Source organism: Salarias fasciatus, chromosome 11 (genome assembly GCF_902148845.1).
Source record: "Salarias fasciatus chromosome 11, fSalaFa1.1, whole genome shotgun sequence".
NCBI classification, from domain to species: Eukaryota; Metazoa; Chordata; class Actinopteri; order Blenniiformes; family Blenniidae; genus Salarias; species Salarias fasciatus.
The window spans coordinates 28,287,148-28,303,628 of NC_043755.1; the positions used below are offsets into that span (position 1 = coordinate 28,287,148).

At 48.0% G+C, this 16,481-nt stretch overlaps 1 protein-coding gene across 1 annotated transcript in view; it reads right to left on the minus strand.

Moving 5' to 3' along the window:
- Positions 1-16,481, minus strand: part of LOC115397304 (glycerol-3-phosphate dehydrogenase 1-like protein) — a 58,242-nt gene that overhangs the window by 40,128 nt on the left and 1,633 nt on the right. Inside the window, exons 2-3 of the mRNA XM_030103548.1 lie at positions 325-470; positions 59-236 (exon numbers count right to left, since the gene is read on the minus strand). Of these exons, the coding sequence (XP_029959408.1) occupies positions 59-236; positions 325-368 (222 nt within the window). The 5' untranslated portion in view covers positions 369-470. The remainder of the gene's footprint in view (positions 1-58; positions 237-324; positions 471-16,481) is intronic.

Here is a 16,481-nt window from a genome sequence, read left to right on the forward strand (position 1 = left end):
CATTCTCCAGCTCTCATCCGGTTCTCACCACGTTCTCCAGCTCTCATCCGGTTCTCACCACGTTCTCCGGAAGCTTGTATCCAGGAAGGTACTTGATGTTCTCGTGCTCCGTGTTGATGATGTCCGTCAGCTTCCTGCAGTCAACATGTTCCTCTTTCACCCACATCTTCACCATGGGCGCAAAGCGCTGCAGCAACTGAACGTTCCTGCCAACGATCCGGGCGACAGCAGAACCCCTGAAGAGCGAAAACACAGAACACTTTTGAAGCATGGCATAAACACCCAGTCCGTTCTCTCAGCTTCTATTCCTCAGCAGGAACTCACCAGTTCCCAGAGCCAACGATGCAGACTTTGAGTGGGGTCGCCATCAGCGGTGCTGCTGGGTGTGGTTATTGAGGAGAACCCCGGAGGAGAACCCCAGAGGAGAACCCCAGAGGAGAACCTCAGAGGAGAACCTCAGAGGAGAACCTCTGAGGAGGACAGAGAAGACCTGTGAACAGGTATGTTATGCTGAATCCCATTTCACCCCTTAGCCCTCCCGCTTGGCCCCACCCCTCCGTCTTGCGCGTTCACGTGGAGGGTAGGGTGTCCCGATTGTCATTATGATGGAGGGGTAGGGCCAAGAGGGAGGGCCAGTCACCCCTCCAAAAGGAGATTCTCGAGAGGCACACTTCAAACGGAGGGGTATGAGCCAGTGGCGGCCGGTGGCGAGGGGCGCTTGTTCTGTCAGCCTAGACCATGACTGGCGGGCGGGGTTAATTTACTTCCGCATTGGCGGGAGCGCTCGTTTTCACACCCGCGCATTCCAAACACAACAAATAGACGATTATTTTTCAATAAACTGATTTCTTCAACACCGCCCGCCTGGAATGCGCAGGTGGGAAACGAGCGCTCCCGCCAATGCGGAAGTGAACTAACCCCGCCCGCTAGTCACGGTCTAGGTGAACAAAACAAGCACCCCTTGCCACCGGCCGCCACTGGATGACAGAATTCTCAGAAATCCTTCCAAGATCGGCAAGATGGCGGCGTCCGCAACGAAAGAAGTTCATAAATGTCAGTATTTTGTCAATTAATAAAGTTTTAAAATGTTAGAAAAACATTCTTCTTCAGCAAACAACTGTCGCATCTGCCTCCGTCATCGGCAGCGGTGACTACTGATGACGTACGCGATTGTTGGAGGGGTGTTCCAATTTGGAGGGGTTTACTTTCGGCCCTACCACTTAGCACTCCGTTTCAAAGGGGGAGGGCTAGAGAGAGAGGGGACTGGGCCTTACTGTGGTATAGGTCTGCTACTGTGCTATACAGGTAGGTATGGTATATGGAACAGGTATGTCTGGACTCCAAATATACTGTGAGAAAAAGTACTCCCTATCTACTCAATAAAATTAAGGCAACACATTACAAGCAATATTATTAATAAAATTCAACTATGTTTGGTATTGCGTAAATTCAAGTGAAATAAGGCATGTCATAATTCCCCATTTAAAATGAGTAAATTCTGATTAAAACAAAAGTGAATTAACTGATAACTAAACTAAAATATTAATTTGAATTGAAATAAACTGAAACTTAGAAATGATTTAACAGTATTTATAAAATGAATTTAATTCTACACGTCAATGATATATAATTTAGTAATAATCATCTAAATTAATCAGTGCATTATTTGAATTTATTTAATTACATCAATTAAATCTTATTTCTAATTACTCACAAATTCAACCTTTAATGTAGAACTCGACTTTATTTTAAATGCCGCCAGCATCCTAAAATTGAAACAGTACAATGCTTGACCACAGTATAGTGCAAATGATACAACCCAACATTAGAATACCTAAACTGACACATCCTCAGTTTTCTGTCCATTATTTTTTAAAAGGCAGTAGTTAAATGATGATTAAAATAAATATACAGAAATCATACAATGAACCCGGCCCCTACGGTTCCCTCGGTGGGCTCACCACCCACCGAGGGAACCGTAGGGGCCGGGTGCAGTGTGGATTGGGTGGCAGCCGACGGCAGGGTGCCCGGCGACCCGATCCCCGGACACAGAGACTGGCTCTAGGGACATGGAATGTCACCTCGTTGGCGGGGAAGGAGCCTGAGCTTGTGAGGGAGGTTGAGAGGTACCCGCTAGATATAGTCGGGCTCACCTCCACACATAGCCTGGGCTCTGGAACCCAACCTCTCGAGAAGGGCTGGACTCTCCACTTTTCTGGCGTTGCCCGCGGTGAGAGGCGGCGGGCTGGTGTGGGTTTGCTTATAGCCCCACAGCTCAGCCGCCATGTGTTGGAGTTCACCCCAGTGAACGAGAGGGTTGCATCCCTGCGCCTTCGGGTCGGGGATAGGTGCCTCACTGTTGTCTCGGCTTACGGGCCGAACAGCAGTGCAGAGTACCCGGCCTTCTTGGAGTCCCTGGGAGGGGTGCTGGACAGTGCTCCGACTGGGGACTCCATTGTTCTACTGGGGGACTTCAACGCCCACGTGGGCAGCGACAGTGAGACCTGGAAGGGGGTGATTGGATCGCACGGCCTCCCCGATCTGAACCCGAGTGGTGTTCTGTTATTGGACTTCTGTGCTAGTCACAGTTTGTCCATAACGAACACCATGTTCGAGCACAGGGGTGTCCATAAGTGCACTTGGCACCAGGACACCCTAGGTCGGAGGTCGATGATCGACTTTTTTGTCGTGTCATCTGACCTCCGGCCGCGTGTTTTGGACACTCGGGTGAAGAGAGGGGCAGAGCTGTCGACCGATCACCACCTGGTGGTGAGTTGGATTCGCTGGCGGAGCAGGAAACCGGACAGACTTGGCAGACCCAAACGTGTTGTGAGGGTCTGCTGGGAACGTCTGGCGGAACCCTCTGTCAGCATGGCTTTCAACTCCCACCTCCGGGAGAGCTTCTCTCATGTCCCGAGGGAGGCTGGGGACATTGAGTCCGAGTGGACCATGTTCTCCACCTCCATTGTCGAAGCAGCTGCTCGGAGCTGTGGTCGTAAGGTCTCCGGTGCCTGTCGTGGCGGCAACCCCCGAACCCGGTGGTGGACACCGGAAGTAAGGGCTGCCGTCAAGCTGAAGAAGGAGTCCTATCGAGCCTTGCTGGCTCATGGGACTCCCGAAGCAGCTGACGGGTACCGGCAGGCCAAGCGGACTGCAGCCCGAGCAGTTGTGGAGGCAAAAACTCGGGTCTGGGAGGAGTTCGGGGAGGCCATGGAGGAGGACTATCGGTCGGCCTCGAAGAAATTCTGGCAAACCGTCCGGCGCCTCAGGAGGGGAAAGCAGGTCTCCGCCAACACTGTTTACAGTGGAGGTGGGGAGCTGCTGACCTCAACTGGGGATATTGTTGGACGGTGGAAGGAATACTTTGAGGACCTCCTCAATCCCGTCGCCACGTCTTCCGTGGAGGAAGCAGAGGCTGAGGTCTCAGAGGTGGACTCGTCCATCACCCAAGCTGAAGTCACTGAGGTGGTTGGCAAGCTCCTCGGTGGCAAGGCACCGGGGGTGGACGAGATTCGGCCTGAGTACCTTAAGTCTCTGGATGTGCAGGGACTGTCTTGGTTGACACGTCTCTGCAACATCGCGTGGCTGTCGGGGACGGTGCCTCTGGATTGGCAGACCGGGGTGGTGGTCCCCCTGTTTAAAAAGGGGGACCGGAGGGTGTGCTCCAACTATAGGGGGATTACACTCCTCAGCCTCCCCGGGAAAGTCTATTCCAGGGTACTGGAGAGGAGGATCCGACCGATAGTCGAACCTCGGATCCAGGAGGAACAATGCGGTTTTCGTCCTGGCCGTGGAACAGTGGACCAGCTCTATACCCTCCATAGGGTGCTCGAGGGTTCGTGGGAGTTTGCCCAACCAGTCCACATGTGTTTTGTGGATTTGGAGAAGGCATTCGACCGTGTCCCTTGTGGTGTCTTGTGGGGGGTGCTCTGGGAATACGGAGTCCGGGGCCCCTTGTTAAGGGCCGTCCGGTCTTTGTATGACCGGAGTAGGAGTCTGGTCCGCATTGCCGGCAGTAAGTCGGACCTGTTCCCGGTGCATGTTGGACTCCGGCAGGGCTGCCCTTTGTCACCGGTTCTGTTCATAATCTTCATGGACAGAATTTCTAGGTGCAGCCAGGGGCCGGAGGGGGTCCGGTTCGGGAACCACAGGATTTCATCTCTGCTTTTTGCAGATGATGTTGTCCTGTTGGCTTCATCGAACCCGGACCTACAGCATGCACTGGGGCGGTTCGCAGCCGAGTGTGAAGCGGCAGGGATGAGGATCAGCACCTCCAAATCCGAGGCCATGGTCCTCGACCGGAGGAAGGTGGCTTGCCCCCTCCAGGTCGGTGGAGAGACTCTGGCCCAAGTGGAGGAGTTCAAGTATCTTGGGGTCTTGTTCACGAGTGGGGGACGGATGGAGCGTGAGATTGACAGGCGGATCGGTGCAGCGGCTGCAGTGATGCAGTCGTTGTGTCGGTCCGTCGTGGTGAAGAAGGAGCTGAGCCGAAAGGCGAAGCTCTCGATTTACCGGTCAATCTACGTTCCCACCCTCACCTATGGTCATGAGCTTTGGGTCATGACCGAAAGGACAAGATCCCGGATACAAGCGGCCGAAATGAGCTTCCTCCGTAGGGTGGCTGGGCGCTCCCTTAGAGATAGGGTGAGGAGCTCAGTCACCAGGGAGGAGCTCGGAGTAGAGCCGCTACTCCTCCACATCGAGAGGAACCAGCTGAGGTGGCTCGGACATCTGTTTAGGATGCCTCCTGGACGCCTCCCTAGGGAGGTGTTCCGGGCATGTCCCACTGGGAGGAGACCCCGGGGAAGACCCAGGACACGCTGGAGAGACGATGTCTCTTGGCTGGCCTGGGAATGCCTTGGGATCCTCCCAGAGGAGCTGGAGGAAGTGTCTGGGGACAGGGAAGTCTGGGCATCCCTGCTGAGACTGCTGCCCCCGCAACCCGGCCCCGGATAAGCGGTAGAAAATGGATGGATGGATGGATCATACAATGAAATGAAAGTGTAATAAAGTGCATGGAGACCATATCAATAATAAAAATTAAGAAAATAAAACACTCCACATTAAGCAAAACGTATGAACACACTACTTTTTTTCCATGCAGGTATCATCAGTCAATGCAATCTGTAGATATTGACAAATGCAGCATGTAAAACACCAGGACACAGGCAGGAGAGGCGAAATGTGTGGGCAGAGTGTTTAAAAGCAGTGATAAGTTTGCCAAAGCTAAACCACGCCAAGCTCCCAGTCACCAAAATAAACTGCAGAGTTTTAAGCACAGCAAACCAAGTGCTCAGTGTCACAAATGCGGCAGCTCTCAGTCGCATGCAAAGCGAGACTGTCCAGCAAACGAAGTAAAATGTCACTCAAGTGGGAAAAAGGGACATTACGGGCGAGTGTGCAAAGCCAAAAAGACAGTGCATGAGGTGGAAGAGGATGTTGATGCTTTATTCCTTGGCAGTGTTACCAGCAATAGAGAGCCATGGATGATAAATATTGGAATAAATGACAAGCAGGTGTCATTTAAAATAGACACGGGTGCTGATGTTGCAGCGCTGCTGCAGAAGGAGTTTGAAGAGATCTTCGGCAGCAGCCCACCTGCTCTCCAGAGAGCAAGCAAGCCTCTGCTGGGACCCGGGAGGAGCCCGTTCAAGGTTGTGGGAGTTACAGAAATGGTGCTAAGGAAAGGTGACAAGGAAGCAAGGGAGGATGTGTACATCCTAAAGCTCCTTCACACTGCGCTGCTGGGGAGGCCTGCGATCCGCAAGCTGGAGCTCGTGGCTCGCTTAGACAGATCACCATGGAGACCCTTAAAACCAGCTATCCAAGGCTATGCGGGGGTCTCGGAGAGGTGCGGCAGCCGTATGCCATCAAGCTAAAACCAGATGCTCAACCATTCTCGCTCAAAACACCTCGCAGGATCCCGCTGCCACTCATGGACAAAGTCAGGCAGGAACTGTCTGGCATGGAGAACCTGGCGTGATCAGCAGAATAGAGGAGCCTACCGACTGGTGTTCAGGCATGGTGCTGGTCCCGAAAAAGAACACAGAAAAAGTTTGCATCTGTGTCAATCTCACACACCTCAACCTCTCTGTGTGTAGAGAAAAATACATCCTGCCATCGGTGGAGGAATCGCTGGGCAGACTGGCTGGAGCCAGAATTTTCAGTAAGCTGGATGCCAATATGGGGTTCTGGCAGATATCCCTGACAGAAGATTCAGCAAAATATACCACCTTCATCACCCCCTTCGGCCGCTGTTACTTCAAGCGACTGCCTTTCGGCATAGCTTCTGCCCCCGAGCACTTCCAGAACAGGATGGCAACCGAGGCCACGTGTGGCATGGAAGGAGTCGTCTGCCACGTGGACGACGTTCTAGTCTGGGGCAGAACTCAAGAAGAGCACGACGCTCGTCTGCATGCAGTGCTCAGGCGCATGCAGGAGGCGGGCATCACGCTGAACATCGACAAGTGCGACCTGTCAAAGCAGGAGGTGACCTTCTTAGGTCACGTGATCTCCACCAGTGGAATCAGCCCTGACCCGAGCAAAACAGAAGCGGTGAGAAAAATGAAGGAGCCTACAAACGTCACCGAGCTGAGGAGTTTCCTCGGGACGGTTAACCAGCTGGGAAATTCATCCCTCAGCTGGCAGAAAGACACAAGCCACTGAGAGATCTTCTTTCAAAGCGAAACCACTGGCTGTGGGGAGTGGACCAGGTCAGAGCGTTCCAAGACCTGAAAGATGCTCTGGTTTCACCTCCAGTCCTCGCCATGTACGATCCAAATCGTGAATGCAAAGTCTCAGCTGACGCATCTTCGTACGGCCTGGGAAGCTTGCTGCTCCAGAAATGGGAGGAGGAGTGTAGACCAGTGGCCTACGTATCACGATCCCTCACAAACAGAGCAGAGATACGCTCAAGTGGAGAAAGAGGCCTGAGGCCTGACCTGGGCTTGTGAACGATTCCGCAACTTTCTCATTGGAAGCATTTCCAGATGGAGACGGACCACAAACCGCTCCCGAGTCTGCTGGGGTCTCAGCCACTCGACGCCCTTCCTCCTCGGATCCAAAGATTCAGGATGTGTCTCAAGCGCTATTCTTACTCCATCTCTCATGTACCTGGCAAATGTCTGTGGACAGCTGACACCCTGCCCCGCGCTCCAGTACAACAGGTGGAAACAGCAGAAGACAAGGAGCTGCTGGAGGATACAAATATATATGTGGACATGGTCATGGAAACTCTGCCAGCAGTGGTCTACCTGGAGCAGCTGAAGCAGGAGTTGAAGACTGACAGCGTTTGTGCACGTGTGATGCAGCTTGTGAACATGCAACAGTGAACCCCCAATCAGACTGTACTGGGCAGACCGAGCTTCTCTCACGGTTCACGACGGACTGCTGCTCAAAGGAGACAGGCTCGTCATTCCTGCAACGATGAGAAATGACGTGCTCACCAGACTCCACGAAGGTCACCAGGGAGCGGTGAAGTGCAGAGAGCGTGCACGACAGTCAGTGTGGTGGCCTGGGCTAAGCCAGCAGCTAAACCAAAGAGTCCTCAACTGTCGGACATGCAGGAAGGAGAGACAGAATCGACAGAGCCGCTGACGCCCACGCATTACCCTGGCCGGCCACGGCAGCGGCTGGGAGCAGATTTGTTTCTGCTGGGAAACAAAACCGACCTGCTGGTCGTGGATTATGCATCGAGATTTGTGGAGCTGGCTCTGCTTACACCCTCAAAGTCAACGGATGTGATCCACCACTTAAAATCAATTTTTGGTCGCCATGGCATCCCCGAGCAGTCGGAGACAGACAACGGACCGCAGTTTTCTGGAGCTGCTTTTGCTGCGTTCGCACAGTCCTACGGTTTTCACCATGTCACCAGCAGCCCGAAATATCCCCAGAGCAACGGTGAAGCAGAGCGCAGTCAAGACAGTGAAAAGCCTACTGAAAAAAGCTGCTGATCCCTATCTTGCACTGCTGGCATACAGGAACACCCCGCTGCAGAGCGGGTACAGCCCCGCCCAGCTTCTGATGGGGAGACGGCTTCGCACCGCGGCGCCGACACTTCCTGCCCTGCTGGATCCTGCTCTTCCAGACATGGCTGCGGTGGCTCAAAAAGAAAAGGAGAAGAGGATGAGAGATGCACAGCAATACAATCTGCGTCATCGAGCACAGAATCTCAACCAGCTTACTCCAGGGGGGTATTGCACAAAACCAGGATGAGGGATTAAGCCGGCAAACTGTTGTTATCCTGTGGTGATCCTGTGGTGATCCTGTGGTGATCCTGTGGTGATCCTGTGGTGATCCTGGATGAAGTTAGCCTCTAGTCGGTTGCACAAAAGCTGCCAAGTTTATCCCGGACCAGTCACCATGGTGATTTATTCTCTGCAGCTCGCTGCTATCTGCATGGTCTGGTTGACTCTAGTATTATTTTGTTGCTCAGATTATATGAAGACCAACATAACTTTCAGCACAGACGTTTCAGAATCCTTTCTTTATTAATACAAGTCCTACAATAAAAGGTTCACAATTATTGTAAAGACAATGGAAAAAAAACCTTAATGAAACTGGTGCTAAACCACACTGATGTAACAAATAAAGAATAATACAAAATAAAATAAAACAACCCTGAAGCTACACAATGAGTAAAATGAGAAACAAAGGAAAGATAAATGTCTCACACCACTGAAATGGACACAATATAACAGACAGCATCATTTTGTCTTAATTGTCTCCTGAAAATAGGAAAATCGTCCTGTTTCAGGACTCCAGCTTTAGGAGTGAACAGTCCCACATCATTCTGACTCCACTCTTTTAACGGCTAAAATCAGACAGAAATTCTTTCTCAGAAGAAACAGATTTATCACTTCATTTGATAATTGCTCTTTGGGCTGCACTTAAGTAACTCACCAGACTGCAGAATATTTTTTATGTTAGGTTTTCACCTGCTGCAGGTTCTTTTCTGGCCGGACAGGTTTGTTCTTCATGACAGATGAGGGATGAAACAGAACACAGCATGAGGACAATTGATTCAATTAGAGAACACGACACAGAGTTGAAATATTCTTAAATACATATCCTAAATATTGGCAAAATGCTGTTTCCCCCATGTATTTCCTGTATTTTATTATTTTCACTTTTGTATGATCATAATCATGGATCATATGCAGAATTAGGCCATTTTTTTAACTTTTTATTTAGTTTTGTTTATACTGATACAACAGGAACAAAAATAAACAAAAGACGTAAAGTAATACAAAAGGGGGCATACAAGTTCTCAGTCAGTTTTTTTTTTGTTTTTTTTTTTTTAATTATTAATCCAATTTCAAACACACAACAGTTACTCAGAACACAAAAGGGGGATACACATACACATAGTCAAAACAAAAAGTACAAATTAGCACTGCAATATGTCAGCCAGCATAAGACAGAAACAAAACAGTCAGCGTGAGGGGAATCCCTTAAGCAAGTAAGATGATTTCGATGGGCCTATAAATGTCAAATACAGGTTCCAGGTGGAATAAAAAGCATCAGATGAGGAAGTGAACATACAAGTAATGAATTCACTAGGAATACATTCCATTACAAGATTGTGCCAAGTTCTCTTGGTAGGAGCCGAGTCTTTGATCCAAAAACACAAAATATTTTTCCTGGCAGCAAAAGTCAACAAATTAAACAGTCGTTTGTGCTGCTTAGAATGAATACGAGGGTCCGGAAGGCCGAGTAGAAGATGTTTGGGATCCAGGGGTATTATGGTATTAAATATAAAAGACAAGTCTTTCACCACACCAGACCAATAATTCTGCATTTTGACACAGGACCACACGCAATGGAAATAGTCACCAACCTCAGATTTGCATTTCCAACACAGCGGACAAAAATTTGAGTCCATCTTATGTTTAAGAACAGGTGTTATGTGTATACGATGCAAGATCCTAAATTGAATTGACTTAGTTCGATTACAGATGGATATTTTGGAAGCTTTTTCCCAAACATCATACCAAACCTCTGGATCAATTAATATTCCCATATCCTTTTCCCAATCTAGTTTTACAGACATGGAGACTGGGAGAGTAGTAGAGACTATCGTTTTATAAAATATTGAAATTGACTTCTTACCACTGTGGGAGCAGAGTAAGTTTTCCACCACAGATAAGTCATTTATTAATTTTGTGCCACTGGTGATAAAATGTCTGAGTTGTAAATATCTAAAAAAATCTGTTTTCTGAAGGCCAAATTTTTGCTGTAGCTGAACAAATGGTAACACTTCTTGGTTTACAAACAGGTCACCTAGTTTTGTGACCCCCTTGTTTACCCAAAGTTTAAATCCGTCATCTTTACAGCCGGGAAGGAAGTCAGGATTATCTACAATTGGAACCAGAGAGGACGTAATATTACTGCGACCTTCCAACTTACAAATCATTTTCCAAGCTTTAACAGTATTTATGGAAATTGGGTTGGAACACAGTTCTTTAACTGATTGTTTTACAAAAAGAAGGTTCCAGAGAGGGCAGGTGCACTGAGCGGATTCAATATCTAACCACACTGAAGTGGCATCATTCTTACACCAGTGCATAATCGTGCATAAATGTACAGCTAGCTGGTAATGTCTGAAGTTGGGCACATCAAGGCCCCCATCAGAACCAGGTCTTTGGAGTTTAGACAATTTCAGCCTTGGTTTTCTCTTGCTCCAGATAAAAGAACTCAGCCATCCCTCAAGCAACTTAATAACCTTATTTGTCAGTAAAAGTGGTATCATCCGGATAGGATACAGTAATCTCGGTAGAATAAACATTTTCACCAGAGAGACCCTGCCCAGCCAAGACAAAGGCAGAGTTCCCCACCGATCTAAATCTGCTTTTATGGCATCCAGAAGAGGCGGATAATTGGCTTTATACAAAAGTTCAAAAGAAGGGGTTATAGAAATACCTAGATAAACAAATCCTGAAGGAGACCAGCGGAAAGGAAATGCAGAAGGTAATGTAGGAACAGATACTAAGGACCCAAGTGGCATAGCCTCTGACTTGGAGAAGTTAATTCTATAGCCAGAAAATTCACTAAACAAAGAAATAACACGAGTGAGAGTCAAAATGGACGATTGAGGATCGGACAGAAAAATTAGCACATCGTCCGCATAAAGAGAAATTTTGTGTTCTTTATCATTCACGGATATGCCAGTTATTGATTTGTTCTGTCTAATTACTTGGGCTAGTGGCTCAATAGCCAGATCAAAGAGCAGAGGACTCAAAGGGTCGCCCTGCCGGTTGCCTCTGAAAAGGGAAAAACAATCAGATTTAAAACCATTCGTAATGACAAATGCAGTGGGAGAGTTGTAGAGAATTTGAATCCACTTAAGAAAAGTATCACCGAAACCAAATCTAGAAAGAACAAAAAATAAATAGGTCCATTCCACGCGGTCAAAAGCTTTTTCTGCGTCGAGAGAAACTACTAAGGCTGGATCATTGGAGCCATGAAGAAGTTGAATAATATTAAGTAGTCGTCGCACATTATCACTCGAGTTTCGGCCCTTAATAAAACCAGTCTGATCATTGTGAATAACATCAGGGAGTACTTTTTCTAACCGTAAGGCAAGTATTTTAGAAAGTAATTTTTGATCTGAATTGAGTAGAGATATTGGTCTATAAGAGGTACACTTTTCTGGGTCTTTTCCTTTTTTAAGAATAACAGAAATATTAGCTTCTCTCAGAGAGGGAGGAAGTACACCTAGAGTAAATGAATGGTCTAGCATAGCTAGAACGGAGTCTATGACTGTCTCCCCAAAAGTTTTATAAAATTCAGATCCAAATCCATCTGGTCCTGGTGCCTTTCCTGATGGCATGGATTTCAATGCAAAAAGGGCCTCCTCTCTGGTAATTGGGGCATCCAGCCTCTGTCTCTGGACATCTGTGATGCGTGGAAGTGTGATCTCTGAAAAGAAAGTGTGCATAAGATCTAAGGCATTGTGAGGTTGCTCTGATTTGTACAAGTTTGAATAAAAAGCTGCAAATTCGGCATTAATGGATTTTGTATCGAGAAGCCTGGAGCCATCTGAGCCAGTAATAGAAACAATAGTTTGGGCAGCATATCGCCTTTTAACCAGATTTGCAAGATATTTTCCAGGTTTGTCTCCTGATTCATAGAGTTTTTGCTGAGCAAATTTCAAAGAGTATTCTGCTTGTTCTATAAGTAGTGTATTCAGAGCTGTTTTAGAAGCTGAAATTTCAGTGAGTAATTCAGGATCATTTGTGGATATGTATCTCTTCTCCAAATCAGCAAGGCCACACTGAAGATCATTAATATATTCTCTTCTCTGACGCCTCCTGGATGCCACATAGGAGATAATCAGGCCCCTACTGTAGGCCTTACAAGTCTCCCAAAGAATCGAGGGATTTCCTGCCGGTGATGAATTAATGGACAAAAACATTTTCAATTCAGAGGTTAAATAAGAAATAAAACGGTCATCCTTAAGAAGAAAGGTGGGCAATCTCCAAAATTTAGATAGAGCACAGTTACTGGTAAAATTATAGACCATAAAGACTGGAGCATGATCAGAAAGTATAATATTGCCAATTGAGCATGATAGAACTTGAGAAATATTAGTTGAGGGGACAAAAAAGTAGTCCAGTCTGGAGTAACTTTTATGGGGAGCAGAGAAAAATGTGAACTCCAAGTTTGTGGGATGAAAACATCTCCAAACGTCAACGTAACCTATATCTTTGCACAAAGAAGAGAGCATGTTGGCTTGTTTGGAGACAAAAAAGTTTTTATGAGCTGGGAGTCTATCAATAGAGGGGTCAAGAATACAATTAAAATCGCCCCCTACAAAAAAATGGTCTGAGGTTAAATTGGCAAAATCTGAAAAAACCTTTGAAATAAAGTCAGGAGAATACCCAGGAGGGCAATATAGATTTAAAAATGAAACAGTCTGACCAAAAAGTGTCCCTGAAACCCTAACAAAACGTCCTAAAGGATCTTTAAAATAATCTGTAGCTATGAAAGGGATTTTTTTATTAACTAAAATAGCCACCCCCCTGGCATAAGATGAGTATGAAGAAGCAAAAACTTGACCAGCCCACCCCTTACAAAGTTTGGAGAAGTCCTTGCTCATAGTATGAGTTTCCTGAAGGAATGCAACAGAAATCTCCTCCCTCTTCAAAAAGGAATAAATCGCTGCTCTTTTGGCAGATTTTTGTAAACCTCTCACGTTCCACGAACATATTTTAATTTTCACATTAGAACCAACCATAAACAACAGTCAGTAGAAGTACAGGCGCTGACATAGCAGATAAAATATGCAAATAAATGTGGACCAAAAATGTATTCAAGAAATGGATGAAAAGAATAAGCAATATCCCCTATCTGAGCAACAAAGAACAAGTGTGAAAACCACATAACATTAGAACAAAAACGTAACAGAGCAAAGAAAATAAAAGGGTCATTCCCTAAAAAAGAAGGGACACCATTCTCATATCCTACTGTTATCAAACAGTGTATAACTGTACAACTAAACAATTTGCATTTGCACCACTTGGCTTAATCAATGAAGATATTTTTAGTCAATCAAAATGCAACATAATAACCACGGGCATAAAAAACGGAGGCATGTACCGGTACTTTTATGAGTCAGTCATGGAGTTCAAGAAGGCTTCGACCTCCTCCGGACAACTGCACCTCTTCTTAGCACCGTCGTGGGAGATTTGCAGAGTAGCTGGGTAATACAGTCCGTAGGTTATTCCTCGGTCCCGTAGTTTGCGTTTAACGGCATCAAACGCCTTGCGTTTCTTCGCCAAATCCGCGGAGAAGTCATTAAAGAAAAAAAGTCGGGATCCATTGAAAACCAGAGCGTTATTATTGCCGGCCCGGCGAGCCGCCTCCATTACTCGTTGTTTATCCTGGAAAGCGTGGAAGCGTAAGAGCAGCGGCCGGGGTTTGTTGCCCACAGGTGATTTTGGTCCAGGGATCCGATGCGCTCTCTCCAGCGGGATGCGCCCAGTATCCGCTGGTAGCTTTAAAAACTGCGGCAACCACGACTCAAAAAACGTCACCGGCTGACTCGTCTCAGTTCCTTCAGCTAGTCCCAAGAGGCGAATATTCAAACGCCTGCTGTAGTTTTCAGCCATATCCGCCTTTTCCGACAAGACACCGACCTGCTTCTCGAGTTGTCCGATTCTTGTTTCATACGCCAGAATGGAGTCTTCGGAGGCTACCATCCGAGCCTCCGCCTGGTCAAGACGTGAGTTGGCGGACTTAATATCCTCCGCATTCTGGCGCACAGTTTCGGTCAGAGGTCCGAGCTTCTCGTCAATAACTTTAGTGATGTTAGCGGTCATTAGCTCAAACGCCTTGGCCATAGCAGGATCGAGGTCCGCCGTAGCATCATTAGCATCGGGGCTAGCGGGCCCATCGCCATCTTGGTGCGAGTCACCGTCAGCCGAAGGTGCGCCGTTTTTGTCCTTTACCCTCCGAGGTTTCCCCATGCTGTCAAAAGATTGTGGCCAAAATGTTTCTAGGGACATAGCCCGTGTTGTCCACCTAAATATCAGAGAATAACTCAGGAGATTGTCAGGATATTAGAAGAAATAAAGCCAAGTGGCACGGAGCCTCTACCTAAACGCTGTTTTCACTTCGCCGCCATCACGTGACCCCAGTTCTCAGTCAGTTGAGTGAGCACTATCTTTGTTTCTGAAAGTTGTCCATTTCCTCCATTTTTGTGCGAAGTCACCTGCTTTGATTCGCAGATGAAAAGTCATTTTCTCCATTGCATAGATCTCCTCCATAATGGCCGTCCAGTGCCTTGTTTGTGGGGCATCACTTTTTAACCAGTTTCTAGTGATAGCCTTCTTATAGGCAACAATCATTATTTTGAAGAGATACCTGTCTTCTTTCTTGATAACTCCTTCTGGGATCAACCCCAGATATAGAACTCGTGGGTCCCAGAATTAGGCCATTTTTAGTGGATGATTTGCTCATCACTATTTCACTTTAACAAAGCTGCAGGCCTGCATGCAGTACTTGTCCTCACCATTGAAGCGTGGGGGCGCTATGCCAAAAACGTCACTTAAAGCAGACGTACAGGCTGTAATATATGGAGTGAAATTAATGGACGTGTTTTGTGTAAAGTCCTCGCTCTGGGGCAGCCCTCTGTTTAAAGGGACTTAAGGCAACTTTTCAAAATTTACCTCAGTGCTGCCGCGATAGGCGCTGTGGGGAACTGCAGCCACCAGCCAAGGCGGCACGGGAGCGCGCACAAACATTTTACAGAATGTCCGTCTTCACAGCGCTGCACCAGGGATGCTCCTGCTGTTTACTACGTCGCGGATTACTGCAGGACCACAGTGTATATTATGTGATTTTTGTAAGCATCCATTTTCACTCCCAAATGCAGCTGAAGTTCCTCCATGAATCAAACGCATATCCAATATTTATTCGGGTGCCTGCCCGGCTTCGGTCATGTTTTTATTTTTTGTTTTTTTGACTCACAAGATAACGCTGATAACAGGGCTGCGTTAAACGATTACTTTTGTAATCGATTAATCTAGGAACTAGTTCTTCGATGCATTGATTAATCTAACGATTCATTTTTAAATCCGTCGCGGAGCTCCTCTCCGCCTCCGTGGTTATGCGGCGGGTCCCTGCGTCTCCGCCCGGGAGCAGAGATCCGGAGCTCTCCCGTCAGCCTCCGTGGGGCAGCTCCACTCGGCCCCTGGAAGCCGCCGCCTGCTTCAGGCGCCTCCGTGGAGCAAGCCGCGGCGCGGCAGCTCCGGATCTCCGCTCCCGGGCGGAGACGCGCTCCGTGCCGGCCGCGGAGCGCGCGGGGACCCGCCGCATAACCACGGAGGCGCGTGAAGCAGGCCGCGGCTGCTGGAGCTCTCCCGTCGCCGCCGTGGAGCAGCTCCGGGCCGTTTACCCAATCAGCCCCAACTCAGCAGGGGGCGCTGCTGAGACTGGCCGCCTGTGAGTGCTTTGGGACGGGGGAGGGGCTCACGCAGCACCGCTGCTTGCTGAGGACAGCGGAGACGTCCTGTCACGTCTCCAGAGCACCAGAAAAAGCCGCTAAATTTGTCGCTAGTTACTTTTGACAAAAAAAGTCGAAAAGAGGCTTTGGAAAGTCGCCAGATTTAGCGAGAAAGTCACCAAGTTGGCAACACTGCCCGCCCCTGATCCCAGCAGTGTCTGAGTCCTTGTCCACGGCGGCCATGTTCTTCCTGTTCGGCAGCGCACATACAGCGTCAATTTACGTCACATCCCCACGATTGCGCGGGAAATTCGGACCCCGAACAGCAACAAATTATTTTGCACACAGCCTGTATAAGGCAGCAGACAGATACGCGGATTGGCCTGTTATTTTAGGTTTTTAATGCTTCACGACCCATTAGCATTGAATAAAGTGGAAATGCATGTGTAGTTTTTCACAAATCTTGCCTTAAGTCCCTTTAAGTGAGCCCCCCCGACAGCCGCGGTACATTCCGCACACTGCTGCTCTTCCCGGT